The sequence below is a fragment of the Salmo salar genome, chromosome ssa12 (assembly GCF_905237065.1).
Source record: "Salmo salar chromosome ssa12, Ssal_v3.1, whole genome shotgun sequence".
NCBI lineage: Eukaryota > Metazoa > Chordata > Actinopteri > Salmoniformes > Salmonidae > Salmo > Salmo salar.
The window spans coordinates 11,425,462-11,450,763 of record NC_059453.1 but is presented as its reverse complement, the minus strand read 5'-3'; the positions used below and the strand labels follow the sequence as shown (position 1 = coordinate 11,450,763).

General features: G+C 41.5%; 1 protein-coding gene across 4 annotated transcripts; it reads right to left on the bottom strand.

The window, feature by feature from the left end:
* Nucleotides 1–1,171: 1,171 nt before the first annotated feature.
* On the bottom strand, nucleotides 1,172–25,302 carry LOC106564166 (zinc finger protein 239). Of its 4 annotated transcripts, XM_045690697.1 has the most exons (5): nucleotides 25,200–25,302; nucleotides 23,939–24,245; nucleotides 15,545–15,571; nucleotides 5,792–6,171; nucleotides 1,172–2,323 (listed from the first exon to the last, which is right to left on the bottom strand). In XM_045690697.1, exons 4-5 carry the CDS (start codon nucleotides 6,066–6,068, stop codon nucleotides 1,509–1,511), a joined length of 1,092 nt encoding a protein of 363 aa, XP_045546653.1. In that variant the 5' UTR covers nucleotides 6,069–6,171; nucleotides 15,545–15,571; nucleotides 23,939–24,245; nucleotides 25,200–25,302; the 3' UTR covers nucleotides 1,172–1,508. The 4 variants fall into 4 exon arrangements, with proteins under 4 accessions (XP_045546653.1, XP_013985666.2, XP_013985667.2 ...); XM_014130191.2 differs by lacking the exon at nucleotides 15,545–15,571; XM_014130192.2 differs by lacking the exons at nucleotides 15,545–15,571; nucleotides 23,939–24,245; nucleotides 25,200–25,302 and adding an exon at nucleotides 13,377–13,484.

Sequence of the window (25,302 nt, the reverse complement as noted above, 5' to 3'; positions counted from 1 at the left end):
CTTTCCTGTGGCAGTCCTCATGAGAGCCAGTTTGATGGTTTTTGCGACTGCACTTTAAGAAACTTTCAAAGTTCTTGAAATTTTCCAGATTGACTGACCTTTGACTAGCTCATGAAGCTGGTTAAGGGAAAGCCAAGAGTGTGCAAAGCTGTCATCAAGGCAAAGGGTGGTGTCTCTGAAGAATCTCAACTAGAAAATATATTCTGATCTGTTGCTAATATTTTTTTATTTAACTTGGCAAGTCAGTTAAGAACAAATTCTTTTAAAAAAACCTACCCTGGCCAAACCTGGACGACGCTGGGCCAATTGTGCTCCGCCCTATGGTACTCCCAATCACGGCCGGATGTGATTCAGCCTGGATTCGAACCAGGGACTGTAGTGACGCCTTTTGCACTGCGATGCAGCCCCTCAGTTCAACACTTTTTTGGTTACTACATGATTCCATGTGTTATTTCATAGTTTTGATGTCTTCACTATTATTCAGCAATGTAGAAAATAGTGAAAATAAAGAAAAACCCAGGAATGAGTAGGTGTTCTAAAACTGTTGACTGAGCTAGATAGATGATTAGATAGATAGGATACACACACAGATTTTCAATAATTTTTTGTTATCGAATGTTTTATCTCAACGATTTTGGGAGGTTTCATGTTTAAATCCAAAATTTGTTAAAACTGCATCAAAACCTCAGGAGAGGCGCCAGGGTATGAGTTGCCGATCGCCATATGCAGTAGCTACATTCCCATTCATTGAAATGCATTCAAATTGCATGCATGTGCACACGTTCCTTACTCCAGTCACTAGGCAAGATCAAGCAGATCCCTTTTGTCCAAGTCATCCTTGGTCAGCACCTTTCAAAGTGTGTTGCATTATGGTTATAAAATGTGTCAGACTTGCGACTGATTACATGTCGACTGCATAACTTACAAAAATCATGTGATTGAAAACAAAATCTTGAAAAATGAAGCCCAAATACCACTGTACAGTGCATTCAGAAAGTATTCAGATCCCTTGACTTTTTCCACATTTTGTTATAGCCTTATTCTAAAATGAATTAAACTATTTATTTTCCTCATCAATCTACACACAATACCCCATAATGTCAAGGTGACCCATGAGCATTATTTCAATATACAATACTCAAACTCCAAAACATGACTTGGAATCCTCTACTTTCGCCACTAACATTTTTATTTCATAATATAGCTACAGTGTTTATAACATGACACCCAAGTTAAAAGGTTGTCAACCATTCTTCCTTCACAAATATCTACCTATTATACCCATGATTACCATCATTTATTAACAGACATCCAGTGTTTATTACATGATACTCAAGGTTTATAAGATGTTACCAGGGTTACCCAGGATTGAAGTGGTAAAACAATAGGTTAGGTAAACGCTGAGCAGTGATCCAGATGACCAGAGACAAGTTGAGTGGACGTTAATGCCATAACCCCTGTCCTATTTGGGGGGCAAGTCCTATTCCCATAATAAAATGCAACAGAACTCACTTTAACAGGTATGTCGTCAGATTTGATGAGTGACCGAAACCTTTCCCATACTCAGAGCAGTGATTAGGCTTCTCTCTTGTGTGCGTAAGCTGGTGTCTATTTAGGGTCTGTAAAAGGGAAAAACTCATCCCACAAACAGAGCAGTGGTAAGGCTTCTCTCCGGTGTGAGTTTGCTGGTGTACCTTCAGGGCTGCTACTCGACTGAAACCATTCCCACACTGAGAGCAGTGGAAAAGCTTATTTCCTGTGTGAGTAAACTGGTGTCTTGTTAGGTCTCCTGCCCGACTGAAACCCTTCCCACACTGAGAGCAGTGGTGATGCTTCTCTCCTGTATGAATTAGCTGGTGTGTCTTCAGAGTTGATGAATGACTGAAACTCTTCCCACACTGAGAGCAGAGGAAAGGCTTCTTTCCTGTGTGAGTTATTTGGTGTCGATTTAAGTTCTGTGAAAGAGAGAAACTCTTCCCACAAACAGAGCAATGGAAAGGTTGCTCCCCCGTGTGAGTTCGCTGGTGTATTTTTAGTTTGCTTGGGGTCTGAAAACTCTTTCCACATTGCCCACATGGGTGCGTCTTTCTTTTTTTTGTCGGTTTTGATTTGAGGTGAGTTGGACAAATAAAACTGCCTCTGCAATCTGAGCAGGAGCGGGGCCTACAAGTGTGCCTTCTTAACTCCTCTGGCTCATAGAAACTAGTGAAGCAGTCCATGCAGTGGTGATGTTTCTGTCTTGAGTTCCTCTGTCTGTGTTGTTTATTGTTTCCTGATGCTGTGGAACTGGGCTCACTGTCTGAACCTGGGTTGGAGCTCTCTCCTGTGGGAATATGAACAAATATGGGGTTAAGGCCTTATTCTCACCAAGTCCAATTTTTGTCCAAATAATTCAGACCAAAAAGAAAAATACGAGCATGTCATGTTTATGATGCCTTTCACACCAATTGCGAAATATCAATAATTTATTCAGACCCATGAGCACCAGGCCATTTCCATGTAAAAGGACCCATGAGCACCAACATGTGAAGTTCATAGGAGCATGTGAAATTAAATGTCAAATGAAAAGTGGTCTATATTTAAGAAATTAAGGCATATATACATTTTAAACATTTTCCATCCTAAAAATGTGAAATAAGCAAAGACTTTGATTTCTGGTCAAAGAGATGTTAAAGGGGTCTTAGAAAACATTTACTAGAAAAAGTCTTACGGCATCAGAAACACATCAGAACACAATAATGAAGTAAAGACGCCAACTAATATTAGCACTTCTATTTAGATTAGGACCAACTTCCCGGCCTTCCATAAGTTTAAGAAACATTGCCTTGTGTCTTTGTGGGTTTCTGGTAACAGAATTACATATCTTGAAGATATTGTCTAATTTCTCTCCCTCATGAGGATAATGAAAGTTCACAGAAATAAAAAGTAAAAGGTAGAACTCAATAAAATTTGTGTTTTAATGATTCAAAGGAAATTGATATCAGTAAAGTGTTTAGAACTCGAAATAACCAAAATCAGTAACAGAATTTCGGAAAAATCGTTAACGTAATTGTAAATTGGCTACAATGGATAATCATAGTAGTCACAAAACACAATTGGGTTCACAGGTTTGGACAGCACAGTAGAGTATAGTTCAGTACAATAGAGTTAAGTACAGTAGACGTTTATGATTCGTTCAGATTTGGTCCAGACCGGACCAACCAAATTTGGTTGTTTGGAGGCAGAGCTCATTAAAATAATAGCTAGCCAGTGTAGAATAATGCCCAAAGTAGGATATTGCATATATATACACCTTTGTGTACCTATTTAGGGTACATCACCATGAAGAGAATGACATTCATATCCAAATGATCTCCATCATTTCTGTGTAGTACAGATCAGGAATCCATGATGAAATTCCATTACCACAATTCCGTTACCAGGTGTAAATCCACTTCAATAACCAAAAGAGATTTTTTCAAAGTCAATGTGTCATGTCATAGCTGAGACCCCATGATTTCTACAGATATTGGTTGAATCTAAATTCAGAGCAGATATTTAAGAGTTTTGGGAAAACGTGGACGCAACCTGTTTCCAAACTTTGCATCTGCACAGTTCTTCCAGTAAATGTATCTTTGTAAAAATATTCAGAGGAAATTGTTAAAAGTAGTCCTTGTGCATAGAGTTGTATGGTTTGTTAACTCTTGAAAATCAATGGTTTTTGTTTGGCATATATACTGCTCAAAAAAATAAAGGGAACACTTAAACAACACAATGTAACTCCAAGTCAATCACACTTCTGTGAAATCAAACTGTCCACTTAGGAAGCAACACTGATTGACAATAAATTTCACATGCTGTTGTGCAAATGGAATAGACAAACAGGTGGAAATTATAGGCAATAAGCAAGACACCCCCAATAAAGCAGTGGTTCTGCAGGTGGTAACCACAGCCCACTTCTCAGTTCCTATGCTTCCTGGCTGATGTTTTGGTCACTTTTGAATGCTGGCGGTGCTTTCACACTAGTGGTAGCATGAGACGGAGTCTACAACCCACACAAGTGGCTCAGGTAGTGCAGCTCATCCAGGATGGCACATCAATGCGAGCTGTGGCAAGAAGGTTTGCTGTGTCTGTCAGCGTAGTGTCCAGAGCATGGAGGCGCTACCAGGAGACAGGCCAGTACATCAGGAGACGTGGAGGAGGCCGTAGGAGGGCAACAACCCAGCAGCAGGACCGCTACCTCCGCCTTTGTGCAAGGAGGAGCAGGAGGAGCACTGCCAGAGCCCTGCAAAATGACCTCCAGCAGGCCACAAATGTGCATGTGTCTGCTCAAACGGTCAGAAACAGACTCCATGAGGGTGGTATGAGGGCCCGACGTCCACAGGTGGGGTTTGTGCTTACAGCCCAACACCGTGCAGGACGTTTGGCATTTGCCAGAGAACACCAAGATTGGCAAATTCGCCACTGGTGCCCTGTGCTCTTCACAGATGAAAGCAGGTTCACACTGAGCACGTGACAGACGTGACAGAGTCTGGAGACGCCGTGGAGAACGTTCTGCTGCCTGCAAAATCCTCCAGCATGACCGGTTTGGCGGTGGGTCAGTCATGGTGTGGGGTGGCAATTCTTTGGGGGGGCCGCACAGCCCTCCATGTGCTCGCCAGAGGTAGCCTGACTGCCATTAGGTACCGAGATGAGATCCTCAGACCCCTTGTGAGACCATATGCTGGTGCGGTTGGCCCTGGGTTCCTCCTAATGCAAGACAATGCTAGACCTCATGTGGCTGGAGTATGTCAGCAGTTCCTGCAAGAGGAAGGCATTGATGCTATGGACTGGCCCGCCCATTCCCCAGACCTGTATCCAATTGAGCACATCTGGGACATCATGTCTCGCTCCATCCACCAACGCCACGTTGCTCCACAGACTGTCCAGAAGTTGGCGGATGCTGTAGTCCAGGTCTGGGAGGAGATCCCTCAGGAGACCATCCGCCACCTCATCAGGAGCATGCCCAGGCGTTGTAGGGAGGTCATACAGGCACGTGGAGGCCACACACACTACTGAGCCTCATTTTGACTTGTTTTAAGGACATTACATCAAAGTTGGATCAGCCTGTAGTGTAGTTTTCCACTTTAATTTTGAGTATGACTCCAAATCCAGACCTCCATGGGTTGATAAATTGGATTTCCATTGATTATTTTTGTGTGATTTTGTTGTCAGCACATTCAACTATGTAAAGAAAAAAGTATTTAGTAAGATTATTTCTTTCATTCAGATCTAGGATGTGTTGTTTAAGTGTTCCCTTTATTCTTTTGAGCAGTGTATTTTAAGTGAAAAGTCTCAGGACAATTTTGTTATGGTGGAATTGCCAACCCCCAATATTATTTCTCTCATTACGCAGTCCTTCCTCTCTTCAGCAGCGTTTGTGACGTTGAACAAATATTTAATTAAAGTGTGGGGAAAAACGCATCAGACTTGTGAATGGTTTTAAGGTTTGGGGTCAATTCCGTTTTAATTCAGAAAGTAAACCAAATTCTAAGTCCAATTCCAACATCTCCTCATGGAAAAGCATTGAAGAGAATTGGAATTTCAGTGTGATTCCTGAATTGACCCCAACTCTGACGGTTTTGTGTGTCAAAATCAGAATCCATATTTTTCCAGAATATGTAACGCAGTTGGTGTGAAAAGGCCTTTAGAATCAGAAACAGAGCATTGAAGGGGGCTTTAAAATACTTGTTGATACAAGTAGAAGCACAATAATAGGGTTTTAGAATCCCCTGTGGCCACCAACCTCTCCGTACTCCACACCTGAACTTACCTGGGTCAGTGATACTATCTACTTCCTCCTCTTCCTCTAGATCTGGAGCAGACACTTCCCTGTTCTCCACCTCTTCTTCTTTGACTGCTCTTTCCTCCACCTCTTCTTCTTTGACTGCTCTTTCCTCCACTTCTTCTTTGACTGCTCTCTCCTCCACTTCTTCTTTGACTGCTCTCTCCTCCACCTCTTCTTGGATTTCTGTCTCCTCTTCTTCCTCTTTGACAATCACATTGAGTTCCAGTGTTTGACTGCAGTCTTCCAGCTTCACTGACACCATCTCTGGACCCTGCTGTGAACTTCTCTGGGCTGGAAGGCCACAGCCAGAACCCGGGACTCCATGGACTTGGGTTCAGCCATGGCAGGTTAGTAGGTAGGTGGATCTGTAGGTGGTTTAGTCATAAGAGGCAGATACAGTGGAGGGTGAGTTGCACATAGCTAGCTGAATCTACACTGAACAAAAATATAAAACGCAACAATTTCAATGTCAGGCCTAGCCAATCAGAATGAGTTTTCCCCACAAAAGGGCTTTATTACAGACAGAAATATACCTCAGCACCCCCCCCCCCCTTCTCCCTCCTCAGTATTTAGTTTTATATTTTTGTTCATTCAAAAGTGTTGTAAACGATCATGGCACTCCTACAGGACTGCTAGTTGTAGAGCCCTATTAAAAATGAAAAATAAATAAACGTTTACATTTTTTTATAAATAAAAATATGTTTAAATTTGGTTCCCGGTTTTGTTTTTCACAAATTCCATTTTGTTTTTCCAGGTTTCTGTTTTTCGCTCTCTAAATCAGTTTTTAACCCTTTACACTTGTGGGAATTGGCCTATATTGATAGGGCTAAACTGAAATGTTTCTTACATAAAAAAATATTAACAGCATATTAAATGCATATGCATGGTAGCAACTGAAAGGGAACACTTTGGAGATTATGGTAAAATGATTAGACTTAAGTTGAGGACACAACAGTTGACCTGACAAGACTATATCCAAACATTACACTGTTGATTTTATGTACATTTTACATTTATTTTGACACATTTGTTGATAACAAAATCTGAAAATACTCTGGATACATTCAGTAACATGATAAGAATATTCCTGTAATATGTGGGGTAGGTGCAACATAAGACAAAAAAAATGACAAGGGTTTGAGTGAGAGGACTAACTGGAGTCTCCAAGTGGACACACACCTCTCCAAAGTGTTCACAGTTCTTAAGTAACTTCAATGAACTTGAATGACTCAAAGAAGAGTCTTAATAATCATAATAACCTTCATAGTTGCTCTCCTAGCTGTGCCGCTGAGGAACTAGAGCAAGCACACTTGTAGTTGTTTTGAACATAATCCTGCATCCCCGCCATCACACAATTACTGTTGTTTACGCCATCCAAACACGGCCCATTATAAATGGCAATCTGGGTCAAGCTTGTTCTATTGCCAACATAACTAGTATTTATTAGTCCCTCAATGTCTCATCTTTCAAAATACATTGAGTCCTCTTAAAATTTACAGCATTTCCCTCTCAAGACAGCAAAACATTTGCAAAAGTTACTCAATTAGCGGGAGAGATGGGGGCAACTTGTCGCGCACGATGCTCAAGTTCAGAATGGCTGTCAGTCAAAACCCATACAGCGCTGTGAAGCACAGAGTCTGAGCTCTGACATCATGTATAGCATGTTAATGTACAGCCACTGGGTTCCAATGTAGCTTTATCAGTGCCCCAATCTGTCATTCTGAGTGTAAAGGTTACTAGAAAAACTAAATTGGACAATGCTTAAACCACTTTTGAGGTCTGGGAAAAATAGAAGAAATTTAGATTTTTGGGTGTAGTTACACTTTAGTGCGCACCAGCAACAAACCGTTGCTTGGTTACCAATGTTTCTGTAGCAATGATGTAATTGCAGTTTGCAAAACAAATGGCCACTGGATTGATGTAAATAATCATGATATCACTCTGCCAGGTAGGTGTTTATCGCCCCGTCCGTGTTGCTGAAGCTGCAACATAATTAAAGCCATTTCTGACTGAAAAGTTCTGTTACCAAAATCCCTAATTTGTTTAGCAAAAACATTCCTTATTCCCTCAAGCTGTAAGCATCTCATGCATGTAACCAATAGGAGCTGACCTATAGCATATCATAATCACAATAATACATTGATTATAACAAATACCGTGACAGCAACATTTGACAGCAAAATGGATGCAGAGGACGTGACAAATTAACTCGAAACGAGGGAATGTTTACAGGTTGCTCAGGAGGTAAAGGGGAAGTCAGATGTGTGGAATAAATGTGACTAGTTGTGGAAAATACTGGAGATCTAGAAAAAGAAGGTAAAGGAGCAAGCACTACAAGCATATTATATGTGCCAAACAGGTGCTGATAGATTACAATATACTTTTTCTGACCGTTTGGAACAATGTAAACAACAGCAAATAAATGATAAGCATACCAGAGTGTCTGTTGTAACGTTTTTTTTGTAAAGCCTTTATTACAGCAAAGACTATAAAGCATTGCATTAATTTGTGAAAGCAATTTCCGGAATTGAACGGTTTACATGCTTTAGGCTATTAAACAAACACTCAGACAGGCAACAGAATCTGTCTTATTTCTGGAGATATATGGATGATTTATTTTACTAGGTAAATTCTTATTATCAATGATGGCCTAGGAACAGTGGGTTAACTGCCTTGTTCAGGGGCAGAATGACAGGTGTTTACCTTGTCAGCTCGGGGATTCGATCTCGCAACCTTTCGGTTACTGGCACAATGCTCTAACCACTAGGCTACCTGCCGCCCCAAGCTTAACAGTTAGGCTATTGATTATAGACCTAATTAAGTTGGGGTTTCCTCTTTCCTTGTCTCCTAACTCCACCGCATCGTTCTCAACACCTATATGCTGGATAACTTTGCTATTATGCACATAGCAACATGGTCTAGGAAAAGGCGCCAATTCAACAGCGCATTGATTGTTTCAGACCCGCGGACAGCGACCGTTATCCAACATGAGAGAAAGTGCATGTCATTAAAAAAATGTTTTATTAGTGTTGTTCCGACAATATAACCATACACAATTACAGTAGCACGTCTTAGACTGATGGACTGTACCATCCTCACGGCTTCCACATTGGATCAGTCCACTCAGACACGAGCCAATCAGAAAGGTGACACCATGAATTATTTTTTTTTACTAAAGAAATATCGGACGACCAACAGCCAAACAATGGACCAGTTGACTAAATGGGGTCAGCCCTAAGGCATAGCCGATAGGCACTCACTCAGCCCACACACAGACAGACAGACGGGCATTGCTGTGACATTTCAGAAAGTTGCATGAAAATATGAATCACTAATGCATTTAGTCTCATAACTTGGGCAAATTAATGAACGTTCTATTAAGTTCAATACGTTTTATATTTTTTACATTATGTTTTAATGTCTGGATTTTGTCCATGTTCTCCGCAATGCATATTTTATAGGGCCTTACAATTGCTCAATTACCTCAGGCCACGCCCCTTCCCTCCACACCTGTTCCCACTCTCTAATCACCTCTCCTCTGCCTTTTACCTCAGGCCACGCCCCTTCCCTCCACACCTGTTCCCACTCTCTAATCACCTCTCCTCTGCCTTTTACCTCAGGCCACGCCCCTTCCCTCCACACCTGTTCCCACTCTCTAATCACCTCTCCTCTGCCTTTTACCTCAGGCCACGCCCCTTCCCTCCACACCTGTTCCCACTCTCTAATCACCTCTCCTCTGCCTTTTACCTCAGGCCACGCCCCTTCCCTCCACACCTGTTCCCACTCTCTAATCACCTCTCCTCTGCCTTTTACCTCAGGCCACGCCCCTTGGTTGCAGCGTTGGGCCAGTAACCAAAAGCTTGCTGGATCGAATCCCCAAGATGACAAGGTAAAAATCTGTCGTTCTGCCCCTGAGCAAGGCAGTTAACCCCCTGTTCCCCGGGCGCCAAAGACGTGGAGGTCGATTAAGGCAGCCCCCGCACCTCTCTGATTCAGCTGTACAACTGACTAGGTATCCCCCTTTCCCCACTCTCTAATCACCTGCCTTTTACCTCAGGCCACACACATTCCCTCCACACCTGTTTCCACTCTAATCACCTCTGGTCTCCAACATAAGTAGCATGCTACCTTTACCTTTGTAGATGACACGGGGTGGCTCTATCCTAACCTGTGTGTGACATGATGTAAGTGCCTTTATTATAAAGTGGTAGGGCTGGGCGATTATGGCCATAATCTCATCCCGATATAGGTCATTTCATATCACATTCTGTACATTTAATTAAATAGTTTATATAAAATGACCACATGTAAAGGCCTATTTATTACATTTTGAATTAAACTCAAAAGGTACTTACTCATATTTGATTATTTATCCTTTTACTTAGAACCTTAGCAACTTCAGTTAAGCATGTAACGAAATATTAATGTATAAAAAAAATTAAAAAACACTACCAAAAAACAGGCCTAAAATAAAAATATTTTGGGGGGGGGCTTGCCTGTTTTGCATGTTATTTTGGTATTAATACTTGTCACATATCAATTTGGTACCTTGGGTCGAGTGTTAACACCAGTCATGAAACCCCCGTTTCTCGACGTGTAAATTGGGGCCATGTCTTTGCAGATGTTAGTTGTAACTGCAGTTGTTATCTCCTTCCATCTTCGTGATTCTTTGCCAGATGGTGTGCCGTGGGCAAAAGCCTCTTCCAACGTCTGAGTTGGGGTTGTTTTGAGCACTCGACTGTACTTTTTTGGGCCTCATCCGTAGACTCTCTCCGCACTGTTTCACATGATTCTTGAGTAGGTGGTAAAAGAGGTTAGTGGTGTTTGAGCCGGTTGTTGGGACCGGCCTGCGGCATATTTCGCAGAGGACGGTTTTCTGGCTCTTTTTCATACCCAAACCACGTCCATGCGACCGAAGTAGCCCCTCTTTTAGGGACGAGCTCCGTTTCACTTTCACTCTCCTCCGTGTTTGTTTGTGTTGCAAATTTCCTTTACACGGCACGCAATGCGTCGTCCAATTGACGACAAATATTGCCGTAAAGAGTGTGATTTGCGACACAAGGAAATAAATAACGTTTTTCTATCGTCACACGATATATATCGTCATATCGCCCAGCCCTATATTACGGTGTAGAAGTATTAAGAATCTGTATTGCTGCCCTGTCGCTATAGTAAGTATTAAGCATGTACAGTGCCTTCAGAAAGTATTCACACCCCTTGATGTTTTCCCACATTTTGTTGTTACAGCCTGGATTTAATTGAGATTGTCACTGGCCTACACACAATAGCCCATAATGTTAACGTGGAATTATGTTAGACATTTTAAATTAATACAAAATTAAAATCAAATGTCTTGAGTCAATAAGTATTCAACCCCTTTACAGCAAGTCAACAAAAAAAAGTCAAGGAGTAAAAATGTGCTTAACAAGTCACATTAATTTGCATGGACTCTCTCCATGTGCAATAATGGTGTTTAACATGATTTTTGAATGACTACCTCATCTCTGTACCCCACACCTACAATAATCTGTAAGGTCCCTCAGTCGAGCAGTGAATTTCAAACAGATTCAACCACAAATACCAGGGAGGTTTTCCAGTGCCTCGCAAAGAAGGGCACCTATTGGTAAATGTGTAAAACATTTATAACAGACATTGAATATCCCTTTGAGTATGGTGAAGTTATTGATTACACTTTGGATTGTGTATCAATACACCCAGTCACTACAAAGATACAGGCGTCCTTCTTAACTCAGTTGCCGGAGAAAAAAGAAACCACTCAGCGATTTCACCGAGGCCAATGGTGACTAAAACAATTAAGGAGTTTAATGGCTATGATTGGAGAAATATGAGGATGGATCAACATTGTAGTTACTCTACAATACTAACCTAATGAAAGAGTGAAAAGGAAGCCTGTACAGAGTAAAAAGATATTCAAAAACATGCATCCTGTTTGCAGTAAAGCACTGAAGTAAATTTTTTTTAAAATGTAACAAAGAAATTAACGTTATGTCCTGAATACGAAGCGTTATGTTTGGGGCAAATCCAACAACAACACTGAGTACCACGCCTCATTTCCAAGCATGGTGGTGGCTTCATGTGGCTATGCATGTCATCAGCAAGGACTAGGGAGTTTTTAGGATGAAAATAAATGGAATAGAGCTAAGCACAGGCAAAATCCTGGACAAAAACCTGGTTCAGTCTGTTCCAACAGACGTTCACCTTTCATCAGGACAATAACTTACAACACAAGGTCAAATATACACTGGAATTGCTTACCAAGACGACATTGAATGTTCCTAAGTAGCCAAGTTACAGTTTTGACTTAAATCAGCCTGACAATATATGGCAAGACTTGAAAATGGCTATCTAGCAATGATCAACAACCAATTCGCCAGAGCTTGAAGTTTGCAAGTATTGTACAATCCAGGTGTGCAACGCTCTTACCCAGAAAGACTCACAGCTCTAATCACTGCCAAAGATGACTATAATATGTATTGAATCAGGGTTGTGAATACTTATGTAAATGAGATATTTCTATTTGATTTTCAATAAATTTGCTAACTTCTAAAAACACTTTCTAACTTTCGTGTGTAGATGAGTGAGAGAAAAATCTGTAATCCATTTTGAATTCAGGCTGTAACAACAAAATCTGGAATAAGTCAAGGGGTATGAATATGTTCAGAAGGCACTGTATCAGAGGCCTGCAACACCTGTTCTGGACAGCCCATCCACATGGTGTGCAGGCTCTTGTTCCATACCAGCACTAACACAGTGGGCTCAGCTAAATCAAATAATCATAATCCTCAATTTAGCCCTTATTACTTGACATTCGTATGGGTATGAATATTTTCTAAAGGCACTGTAGCTATAGCTTATGATATGTCCCTTTTGTATAACCATGACCTGTTTGATATGCTAATGCCCTCCTTTTGTCGTGTTTAGTCCTGGCAGTCTCATACATATGTAACTATATGTTAAGCCTAGTCATATGGCATTACTTCATGATTTATGCACCTTTGTTGATGTGTTCCTAATGCGTTTCTCTAATCTCTCTTCTAGACCGCCACTTTCCTCCTACCGGCCTTACAAGCCCCAACTCCAACTCTTCCCCCATAAGCAACTGTGCTTATTATAAATACCCTAAACGTGGATTATTAACCTCCATCTCCTAAATGTGTTCTGACCGATGCTGCAACACCCCGGAACTAGCCTATACAGTTCACACAGTCCTTTATTTTTGAAATCGTAGCTACTGCAAGTAGTATAGCTAGTACTAACTTGGGTGGGTCTACATTGAGGATATTGAAGTAACGAGACATTTTGTTTTAATGTCTACTTCTAGCTAATCTCGGTTACCCAGAAGTAAATTATCGCTAAACCTTAGGTGGTGGAAAATAGTTCAGGACTGTTGCTCCTCTTCATCACTGCTAGTAAACAAAGCTAGCTAACAGTAGATAGGTTGTTGGCCCTCAGTAGCGGTTAACCTTCCAATGAGGTTTTCACTGACGATTGATAATGGAAGCCAGACCTTATTCACGTTCATAAATAGTTAAACAGATCATAAACTCACCTTTAAAAATAGTCCTTGTCGTCAGTTGTTTGGCTGAGAAAGGACACGCGACAAAAACCAGCAGGACTGTAAACTACCGCCCGCGTTCTAAAAACGGAAGTGACGTTATATTTGTGCTGCCGCCAGTTAGATACTGTAGGTATGTAGCCAGCAACTCAAAGGCTTTCCAATAAACAAAATATATAAGGCAGCTGAAAAGTATATAGTATTGATACTTCTTCCCTTCTGCCACTACCAAAACGCTAGAGAATTAAATAGTTCAACTCTATAAAAAATGGCAGGACATGCCAGTCACAGAGCAAGCTAACAAAGTTAGCTAGCATCGTTAGCATTGGTGTGTGGATGTTTTGTTTGCAGCAGTGGTACTAACATCTGAATTATTGTACCATAATTTGTTAGACATCCAGGGTTTTTACCTGATACTAAAATAATTATTACATGTTACCCAGAGTTGAAGTGATAATGTAGGGTAAGTAAATAATGAGTACTGATGACAAGTAGTGTTCATGTTAACGCAAGAACCCCTGCCTGCTCTATTGTCACACAACAGTTGCGGTTGGTAAATACTATTTACATATTAACATGCGTATACATGTGTTTTACTTCTGTGGTTTGAAGTTGACTTTCTTCTAAAGCAACAGTCCAGTGTCAGGCCTGTGATACAACATCACTACTCTATATTCACGCTCATAAATAGTTAAACAGATCATAAACTCACCTTTAAAAATAGTCCTTGTCGTCAGTTGTTTGGCTGAGTAAGGACACGCGACAAAACCAGCAGACATACCCTCGTAAAACTGACCATCTTACCGATCCTCGACTTTGGCGATGTCATTTACAAAATAGCCTCCAACACCCTACTCAACAAATTGGATGCAGTCTATCACAGTGCCATCCGTTTTGTCACCGAAGCCCCATATACGACCCACCACTGCGACCTGTACGTTCTCGTTGGCTGGCCCTTGCTTCATACTCGTCGCCAAACCCACTGGCTCCAGGTCATCTACAAGACCCTGCTAGGTAAAGTCCCACCTTATCTCTGCTCGCTGGTCACCATAGCCGCATCCACCCGTAGCACGCGTTCCAGCAGGTATATCTCACTTGTCGCCCCCAAAGCTAATAACTCCTTTGGCCGCCTCTCTTTCCAGTTCTCTGCTGCCAGTGACTGGATAGAACTACAAAAATCTCTGAAATTGGAAACACTTATCTCTCTCACTAGCTTTAAGCACCAACTGTCAGAGCAGCTCACAGATTACTGCACCTGTACATAGCCCATCTATAATTTAGCCCAAACAACTACCCCTTCCCCTACTGTATTTATTTATTTTACTCCTTTGCACCCCAGTATTTCTACTTTGCACACTCATATGTCAAATCTACCATTCCAGTGTTTTAATTGCTATATTGCATTTACTTCGCCACCATGGCCTATTTATTGCCTTTACCTCCCTTATCTCACCTCATTTGCTCATATTGTATAGACTTATTTTTCTAGTGTATTATTGACTGCATGTTTGTTTTACTCCATGTGTAACTCTGTTGTTATACGTGTCGAACTACTTTGCTTTATCTTGGTCAGGTCGCAGTTGTAAATGAGAACTTGTTCTCAACTTACCTACCTGGTTAAATAAAGGTGAAAATAAATAAATAAATAAATACTAACCAGTGTGTCATTTTTTTATGACCAACAGAAACCCTTCCCACACTCTGAGCAGTGGAAAGGTTTCTTCCATGTGTGAGTGAGCTGGTGTCTTTAGATGGTGTAACTGACTGAAACTCTTCCCACAGAGCAGTGGAAAGGCTTCTTTCCTGTGTGGATCAGCTGACATCTATTTAAGGTCTGTAAAAGAGGGAAAACTCTTCCCACAAAAAGAGCAGTAGTACAACTCATTCCCTTTGAGTTACTTGGTGCATCTTTAATTTGCTATTCCCACATTGACCACAGGGGTAAGTTTTCTTTTTTTGAGAGTCTGTTGGGGTGATTTAAGGTAAATTGGATAAATAAAACTGTCTCTGCAATCTGAGCAGGGTTGGGGCCTACAAGTGTGTCTTCAAGTCCTGTGGCTCATAGACACTAGTGAAGCAGGCCATGCAGTGGTGATGTTTCTGTCTTATGTTCCTATGTCTGTGTTGTTTATGGTTTCCTGATGCTGTGGAACTGTGCTCACCGTCTGAACCTGGGTTGGAGCTCTCTCCTGTGGGAATATGGACAGATACGGGGTTAGAATCAGGAACAGAGCATTGGAAGGGGCTTTAAAAAGAGCAACTTCCCCTAAAAAACAAATTCCTTTGAAAACAGCCTGTGGCATCGATATAAGTCAAAAACATTTAGTCTAGTGTCACAATTGACTACAAATTGTAAATAGGATAATTATGGTCATAAAGTCAGTCTCGTTTTAAAATGGAATTTGGAACTTCAGTGCGTCACAACAAGTAAATGAAGGTTGGGTTTGGATTACAATTATGTCAACAAATCATGCCCCCTTTTGCCAATCTCCAAGTGCAAATCGTCCCTCCGCCCACTTCGCTTCCCTTCATTGAATGGGGCTCTGTTGTTTCATCGCCCCCAACGCGTTCAAAGGATCATGGCCGTTTGAAACTTACAAGCCCTATACGGATAGACCATGTAATGCATGCTTTCAGTAGGATGCACAGCCTGTGCTTTGCATGCCCAGTGGTTGGAGTTTGTTGGTCCCCAGTGGTGGTGAGTATACCGCTAGCTAGACCATAGACTGCTGGTTATGAATGGTCCAGTCCATTCAGAAAGTATTCAGACCCCTTGATGTTCCCCCACATTGTTGTTACAGCCTGGATTCAATTGAGATTGTGTGTCACTGGCCTACACACAATAGCCCATAATGTCAAAGTGAAATTGTTACACTTTTTTAAAATTAATAAAAAATTAAAAGCTGAAATGGTTTGAGTCAAGTTTTCAACCCCTTTACAGCAAGCCTAAAAAAAGTTCAGCAGTAAAAATGTGCTTAACAAGTCACATAATAATTTGCATGGACTCTGTGTGCAATAATGGTGTTTAACATGATTTTTGAATGACTACATCTCTGTACCCCACACCTACAATAATCTGTAAGGTCCCTCAGTCGAGCAGTGAATTTCAAACAGATTCAACCACAAATACCAGGGAGGTTTTCCAGTGCCTCACAAAGAAGGGCACCTATTGGTAAATGTGTAAAAAAGAAATGTATAACAGACATTGAATATCCCTTTGAGCATGGTGAAGTTATTGATTACACTTTGGATGGTGTAGCAATACACCCAGTCACTATAAAGATACAGGCGTCCTTCCTAACTCAGTTGCCGGAGAAAAAAGAAACCACTCAGCGATTTTCACTGAGGCCAATGGTGACTTTAAAACAGTTGAGTTTAATGGCTGTGATTGGAGAAATGATGGATCAACATTTTAGTTACTCAATACTAACCTAATGTAAGATTGAAAAGGAAGCCTGTACAGAATAAAAAATATTCAAAAACATGCATCCTGTTTGCGATAAAGCACTGAAGTAAAACCGCAAAAAACATAACATAGTTAATTTCTATGTCCTGAATACGAAGCGCTATGTTTGGGGCAAATCCAACAACACAACACTGAGTACCACGCCTCATATTTCCAAGCATGGTGGTGGCTTCATCATGTTGTGGGTATGCGTGTCATCGGCAAGGACTAGGGAGTTTTTTTAAATGAAAATAAATAGTATAGAGCTAAGCACAGGCAAAATCCTAGACGAAATTCTGGTTCAGTCTGTTCCAACAGACATTCACCTTTCATCAGAACAATAACCTACAACACTTGTGCCTTTTACTGCGGAGTGGCTTCCATCTGGCCACTCTACCATAAAGCCCTGAGAGCTGCAGAGATGGGTGTCCTTTTGGAAGCTTCTCCCATCTCCACAGAGGAACTCTGGAGCGCGGGTTCTTGGTCATCTTCCTGACCAAGGCCCTTCTCCCCCGAATGCTCAGTTTGGCAGGGCAGCCAGCTCTAGGAAGAGTCTTGGTGGTTCCAATCTTCTTCCATTTAAGAATGATGGAGGCTACTGTGTTCTTGGGGACCTTCAATGCTGCAGACATTGTTTTGGTACCCTCCCCAGATCTGAGCCTCGACACAATCCTGTCTCGGAGCTCTACTGACATATCCTTCGACCTCGTGGCTTGGTTTTCGCTCTGACATGCACTGTCAACTGTGGGACCTTATATAAACAGTTGTGTGCCTTTCCAAATAATGTCCAATCAATTGAATTTACCACAGGTGGACTCCAATCAAGTTGTAGAAACATCTCAAGGATGATCGATGGAAACAGGATGCACCTGAGCTCAATTTCAAGTCTCATAGCAATGGGTCTGAATACTAACAGTATGTAAATAAGGTATCTGTTTTAGATTTTTAATACATTTGCAAACATTTCTAAAAAGCAGTTTTCGCTTTGTCGTTACGAGGTATTGTGTGTAGAATGAGGACTTAAAAAAGATCTATTTTAGAATAAGGCTGTAACGGAACAAAATGTGTAAAAAGGGAAGGGGTCTGAATATTTTCCAAATGCACATTTATAATATTAGAAAGGAACTTAGGGATGGCAGGTAGCCTAGTGGTTAAGAACATTGGGCCAGTAGTTAGCTGGTTCGTATCCCCAAGCATAGGTGAAAAAAAATCTAATGTGCCCTTGAGCAAGGCACTTAACCCTAATTGCTCCTGTGAGTCGCTCTGGATAAGAGCGTCTGCTAAATGACTAAAATGTCAAATGTAACTAACTTCTTTCTCATGTCACGCACAAAGTAAGTAAGGAAGGAATCAGGTCACCTCATGGCCTCATCAAGCATGAACTACTACTCAGGTAATAGCATACTGCTTATATGGGAAATGAAAGGGGTGAAAAAGGCAGAGAGGTGATTAGGGAGAAATAACATAGGTTTTTTCATTAGTCGAATTCAGTTGCAATACGTTTGGTCTGTTGCAAAACGTTTTGCAACTGAAACCGTTTACTCCAAATGAAAACGATTTGCATCAACAAGAATTTCTATTGGACAAATTAAAAGGGATACTTCGGGATTTTGGCAATGATGCTCTTTATCTACTTCCCCAGAGTCAGATTAACTCATGGATACCATTGTTATGTTTCTGTGTCCAGTATGAAGGAAGTTAGAGGTTGTTTTGTAAGCCAATGCTAACTAGCATTAGCGCAGATACACCATAGACTTCAAGTCATTGCGCTAATGCTAGTTAGCAACTTCCTTCAAACTGCATGCAGACATAAAAAAAAAAAAAATGGTATCCACGAGATCATTTAGCTCTAGGGAAGTAGATAAAGGTCTTAATTTCCAAAATCGCTAAGTATTCCTTTAAGGTAGGTCCCCTCCCGGTTGACTAAATGTTTAGCAAAATAATACAACTAATCAATACCCCTGGTGTGGAGGGAAGGGCCTTCAGGGGTAGCCAAATAGATTCAGCTGCAAACTGATCACAACTAATCACAATTTCATACCTTGATTACATTGGGACATGATCACATCTTTTTTTCGTTTAATAATTGGAAATTCCTAAATTAAACAAATTTTTTGCTGAATTTCTAGTGATTATTTTTTTTTAACCAGAAATTAAATCCCCCCCAAAATAATAATATAGATACTTTTACAACTCTGAAAGGCCCCCAAAATAAAACTGTTATTCTACATATGACTTATTTTAGCAGGGTCTTGATTTTACATATTTTAGCAGGGTCTTGGAAGGATCGGATAGTAACTCTTGATCCAATACATTTTAAGGGTGCTTTAAACGACTCAAGTCTGTGCTCGCAAATTAGTGTATCACCACAGACAGCAGTTTGGCTGAGACACCCCAGCGGCTTAGCTTATGTCAGCATTTATTTTTACATAAATCAATCCATTAAAATGTCACAGCCAGTAAAAATGTAAATATGGACATGCTTGTGGCATGGATCCAAAAAACATCTAATCTTGGCTCAGTTAATTCAGATCTTATTTTCCAGGTCACATATCTTGCTGTAAATCTATTATGGTGTCAGCAATGTGAGGACCGTCTGGCTAACTAATAAGGTCAAAATAATGTGCTGGCCTGTATCAGATCTCTCTGTGGTCTACAGTACTGGTATGTGGTCTTCACCTTTCAGCATGCAGTGTGAAGTCAATGGAGGGCTAAATGTAATATTAATCTAATACATTCACAAGGAGAAACACTTGGATCAAATGGGGAGCTGTTGTGTTTTTCAGCAAGCTGTACAGATCTTTGGACAAACAAGTACTCAAAATGATTACCCCCTGCCAGTGACCTTCTCCTAACATGGCCATATTCCAAAACTGGGTGTCAGAAATACATGCAGCCTGAAGTCGTTTAGTAGAGTAGTGGCCCGAGGGCACACACTTAGTGTGTTGTGAAATGCAATGTTTTTATCTTATATAACTGCCTTATTTTGCTGGACCCCAGGAAGAGTAGCTGCTGCTTTGGCAGGAACTAATGGTGATCCATAATAAATACAAATATAAGCCCAGTTATGTCAAGTTGGCTGGATGTCCTTTGGGTGGTGGACCATTCTTGATACACATGGGAAACTTGAGCAGGAAATACCCAGCATCGTTGCAGTTCTTGACTCAAACCAGTGCGCCTGGCACCTACTACCATACCCCATTCAAAAGTACTTAAACATTGTCTTACCCATTCACCCTCTGAATGGCACACATACACAATCCATGTCTCAATTGTCTCAAGGCTTAAAAATCCTTATTTAACCTGTCTCCTCCCCTTCACCTACACTGATTGAAGTGGATTTAACAGGTGACATAAACAAGGGATCATAGCTTTCACCTAGTCAGTCTTTCATGGAAAGAGCATGTGTCCTTAATGTTTTTAATATGAAGGCAGCTTAATGTGAATACTGGGCAAGAGGTGTGTAGACTTTCACTAGCGACTGTATATACAGGTTTAATATGTGAATTCTGACCAAATAGGTTCAATATTGTAAAATCATTTTAATTGTGGTAATATAATGACCCAAGTACCTCACCTGCATCTGGATGGAGTAGTCCTGCTTGTAATTGCAGTAGTCCTGCTTGTAATTGCAGGACTAATTGCACTTGTCCAGTATTGGTGGCTTGATCCATATGTGGTAACCATCGATGACCCTGACTGCTGTCTTGGAAATACTTATTTAAAAAATATTTCAGGCACCGGAGCTTGTGAATTCAATATAGACTTTATTACTAAGTATCAAGCCGAGCTGGTCCATGGAGCAACTGCCGGTCCCAGACTCGGATCTCTTTATGTACAGTTTCAGTCTGACACAACATACATAGTCACTCCTCTTTATGTACATGATCCACATCTTTTGGTATCATGTAGGTGGTATTCTGACACTATTGTTTCCTAATCTTACTTCTAGTCTGTCTATGCCCATCTTTACTTGGTTTCTCCCCCCCTTCTTGGCACATACAGGGCATAGATTATATTGGCGGCCAAACCATGGCAATGATACAAAAATAGTACAGACATACATTCATAATGCAGGTGCATGTCCAAGGACACACACAGGACTAGACAACGGCCTCCCTCAAGCCCACCATGGCCCAGACACCCACAGGACAAGACAACGGCCTCCCTCAAGCCTACCGTGCCCCAGACACCCACAGGACTAGACAACGGCCTCCCTCAAGCCTACCGTGCCCCAGACACCCACAGGACTAGACAACGGCCTCCCTCAAGCCTACCGTGCCCCAGACACACACAGGACTAGACAACGGCCTCCATCAAGCCCACAACGGCCTCCCTCAAGCCCACAATGGCCCAGACACACACACACACACACACACACACACACACACACACACACACACACAACGGCCTCCCTCAAGCCCACAATGGCCCAGACACACACACACAACGGCCTCCCTCAAGCCCACAATGGCCCAGACACACACACACACACACAACGGCCTCCCTCAAGCCCACAATGGCCCAGACACACACACACACAACGGCCTCCCTCAAGCCCACAATGGCCCAGACACACACACACACACGGCCTCCCCCCAAGCCCACATTGATTGTGCTCACCACTCCGAGACGCACAACACACGCAAAAAAAAATCCCCCATACTGCCTGGTTTAACACTGGATTTCTCACCAACTTCCCGAATCCTGCACGATGACCTCATCTTCTGGAGTCGATGGCCTTCTTGTGAACAATCCTGCACACAGCAGGTTTTGGGACGCTAAAAAGTGCTTGCTATTACCCTCTAGGAAAGGCAGTGGTCTAGCAAGTAAACAATGATTCGGACCTTGAAGTGCTGCCCCCAACCATGATCCTTCTCATAGTGAAGCAGTCTCATGAGCTGTCCCCAACCATGATCCTTCTCATAGTGAAGCAGTCTCATGAGCTGTCCCCAACCATGATCCTTCTCATAGTGAAGCAGTCTCATGAGCTGTCCCCAACCATGATCCTTCTCATAGTGAAGCAGTCTCGTGAGCTGTGCCCAACCATGATCCTTCACCTAATGAATTAGTATTTTGTAGCATTGTCTTTAAATTGTTTAACTTGGGTCAAACGTTTTGGGTAGCCTTCCACAAGCTTCCCACAATAAGTTGGGAGAATGTTGGCCCATTCCTCCTGACAGAGCTGGTGTTACTGAGTCAGGTTCGTAGGCCTCCTTGCTCGCACACGCTTTTTCAGTTCTGCCCACAAATTGTCTATGGGATTGAGGTCAGGGCTTTGTGATGGCCACTCCAATACCTTGACTTTGTTGTCCTTAAGCCATTTTGCCACAACTTTGGAAGTATGCTTGGGGTCATTGTCCATTTGCGACCAAGCTTTAACTTCCTGACTGATGTCTTGAGATGTTTCTTCAATATATCCACATAATTTCCCTCGTCATGATGCCATCTATTTTGTGAAGTGCACCAGTCCCTCCTGCAGCAAAGCACCCCCACAACATGATGCTGCCACCCCCGTGTTTCACGGTTGGGATGGTGTTCTTTGGCTTGCAAGCTCCCCCTTTCAACCCCAAACATAATGATGGTCATTGTGGCCAAACAGTTCTATTTTTGTGTCATCATACCAGAGGACATTTCTCCAAAAAGTATGATCTTTGTCGCCATGTGCAGATGCAAACCGTAGTCTGGCTTTTTTATGGCGGTTTTGGAGCAGCGGCTTCTTCCTTGCTGAGCGGCCTTCCAGGTTATGTCGATATAGGACTCGTTTTACTGTGGATATAGATACTTTTGTACTAGTTTCCTCCAGAATCTTCACAGGGTCCTTTACTGTTGTTCTGGGATTGATTTGCACTTCTCGCACCAAAGTACGTTCATCTCTAGGAGACAGAACGCGTCTCCTTCCTGAGCGCTATGACGGCTGCGTGGTCCCATGGTGTTTATACTTGCGTACTATTGTTTGTACAGATGAACATGCAACCATCAGGCGTTTGGAAATTGCGCCCAAGGATGAGCTAGACTTGTGGAGGTCTACAGTTTTTTTTCCTGAGGTCTTGGCTGATTTCTTTTGATTTTTCCATGATGTCAAGCAAAGAGGCACTGAGTTTGAAGGTAGGCCTTGAAATACATCCACAGGTACACCTCCAATTGACTCAAATGATGTCAATTAGCCTAACAGAAGCTTCTAAAGCCATGACATCATTTTCTGGAATTTTCCAAGCTGTTTAAAGGCACAGTCAACTTAGTGTATGTAAACTTCTGACCCACTGGAATTGTGATACAGTGAATTATAAGTGAAATAATCTGTCTGTAAACAATTGTTGGAAAAATGACTTGTGTCATGCACAAAGTAGATGTCCTAACCAACTTGCAAAAACTATAGTTTGTTAACAAGACATTTGTGGAGTGGTTGAAAAACAAGTTTTAATGACTCCAACCTAAGTGTATGTAAAGTTCCGACTTCAACTGTATGTATGTGTGTGTATATTATTTTACTGCTCTATGGATGTAATTATTGTTTGGATAATCTTATTTACTATTATGTATTGATGTTTATTTTATATATATTTTATATTCACTCTGTGACGTGCAATGCAGAGAACGCCGGAATAAATATAATTTAATTACCATAGTGAATTATTGTAATGTTTGTTTGTGTGTCAATTAGGGATGGGTTGCCAATTGGCGATTTAACACAAAAATACAATTTCATTCATTCGGTAGAAACAAAGTCAAATTGATTGTCTAATAAGGTTAATGCATTAATGCATAAATAGCTGTCTCTGAAAAACTGATGTGAAACATTTAAAATGTAATGATATTTAACTCAAAAGATGCCCAATGATTGAAAAGAGCATTCCGTCTGGATTAATTGCCATTCTGTAACTTTGTAAACAGCAACAAAATTGCTGTGGTATAGTTTTGGTATTGAGTATTGTGATACTGAACCTGGTATCGGAGTCAACATTCTGCTATCGTGACAACACTTTCAGGAACAGTAAGAGCATTAAAGGGGGCTTTAAAATACTTGTTGATTCAAGCATAATCATCGTTTTGGAATCCCCAGTGGGCGCCAGGGCACCAACTTCTCTCCGTACTCCACAACTGAACTTACCTGGGTTAGTGATACTATCTACTTCTTCCTCCTCTTCCTCTAGATCTGGTGCAGCCACTTCACTGTTCTGCACCTCTTCCACTCCTCTCTGACTTATCTCTTCTCCTCCACCACCTTTTCTTCTTCTTTAACTTCTACCTCTTCCCCTATCACATTGACTTCCAGTGGTTGACTGCAGTCCTCCAGCTTCACTGAGACCATCTCTGGATCCCTCTGTGAGCTTCTCTGGGATGGAACACCACAGCCAGAACCTGGGGACTCCATGGAGCTTGGGTTCAGCCATAGTAGGCCCATGTGGTAGGTGGATCTGTAGGTGGTTTAGTCATAAGAGGCAGATACAGTGAAGGGTTGTTTTCTAAAGTCATAGCTTACTAGCTAGCTACCTATAGCAAGTTGTTAAAATTACAACTTTTCTCATCACAGGTTGAGTTAACTTTAATGACTTACTACCCAAAGAGACATTTAGCCAATTGTTACCCTAACGTATATCTAGTATTTACTCTGAGGTGAAATCAGACTGCATGGGTTCTACTAGGTAGCATCAGGCTAGCCCTTGATCATGACTCTCAGTTCCATTCAATTACACATAAGAGTCATTGGACTAAGGCATCATTGGACTAAGGCATGTTCAGTACGGGGTAGTTTTTGATACACCTTTTAGGGTTAGGATTCCCACACAGCCATATTTCCATGTTACTGCACGTGTTTGCAGAAGACAGAGGGACCACCTGTGCTAATTAGCATGCTCCTAGCACCTGTGTGTAACGGAAGAAGGCCGCCTGAAACGTGTTGTAACTGAAAAATACTGTCGGCTGCAACTCTGATAAAGCCGGTTACAACAGTGTACATTTTGTATTTATGAAATAATTTTTGATGTCATATGAAAGTAGATGGCTTTATGTTTCTAGAACCGTATCGCAATAGAGAATCGATTCACTTTTTGATGGAGTATTTGGCTGTTTTGGCTGCCAGAGCCAGTCTACTTCTAAAAATACCATGTGCTTGGACCTTAAGAGTAAGGGTAGGCTCCTTTAGAGTACATATTAGGTTAGCTAATTAACTATCTTTTAACAAAAGGTGGTGGTATATGCTTCGCCTTTTACTCTCTGCTGGTAACACAAGCTAGCTAAGAGTAACTTATGGTAGCTAGTTATCTGCCCTTGGTGGACGTCATTCCACCAATTTGACTTTCACTGAGGATTTGCAATGGGAGTCGGGGTTTATTTACACTCATAAATAGCTCAACAGATCATACACTCACCTGTAAAAGTTGTACAATAGCTAAGATTAATTATCGTCAATTGTTGACAGGACACTATCAGGAACGTAAACTTCCGCGTTCTACTTCTCTTATTCTATGGTAT

What these genes read in the sequence shown, in the direction of transcription:
- LOC106564166 (XM_045690697.1), bottom strand. Translation starts at nt 6,068, where the DNA reads ATGGTGTCAGTGAAGCTGGAAGACTGCAGTCAAACACTGGAACTCAAT. An exon ending in AGATAGTATCACTGACCCAG is followed by an intron (nt 2,324 to 5,791) that starts GTAAGTTCAGGT and finishes ATATTCCCACAG; the next exon opens with GAGAGAGCTCCAACCCAGGT.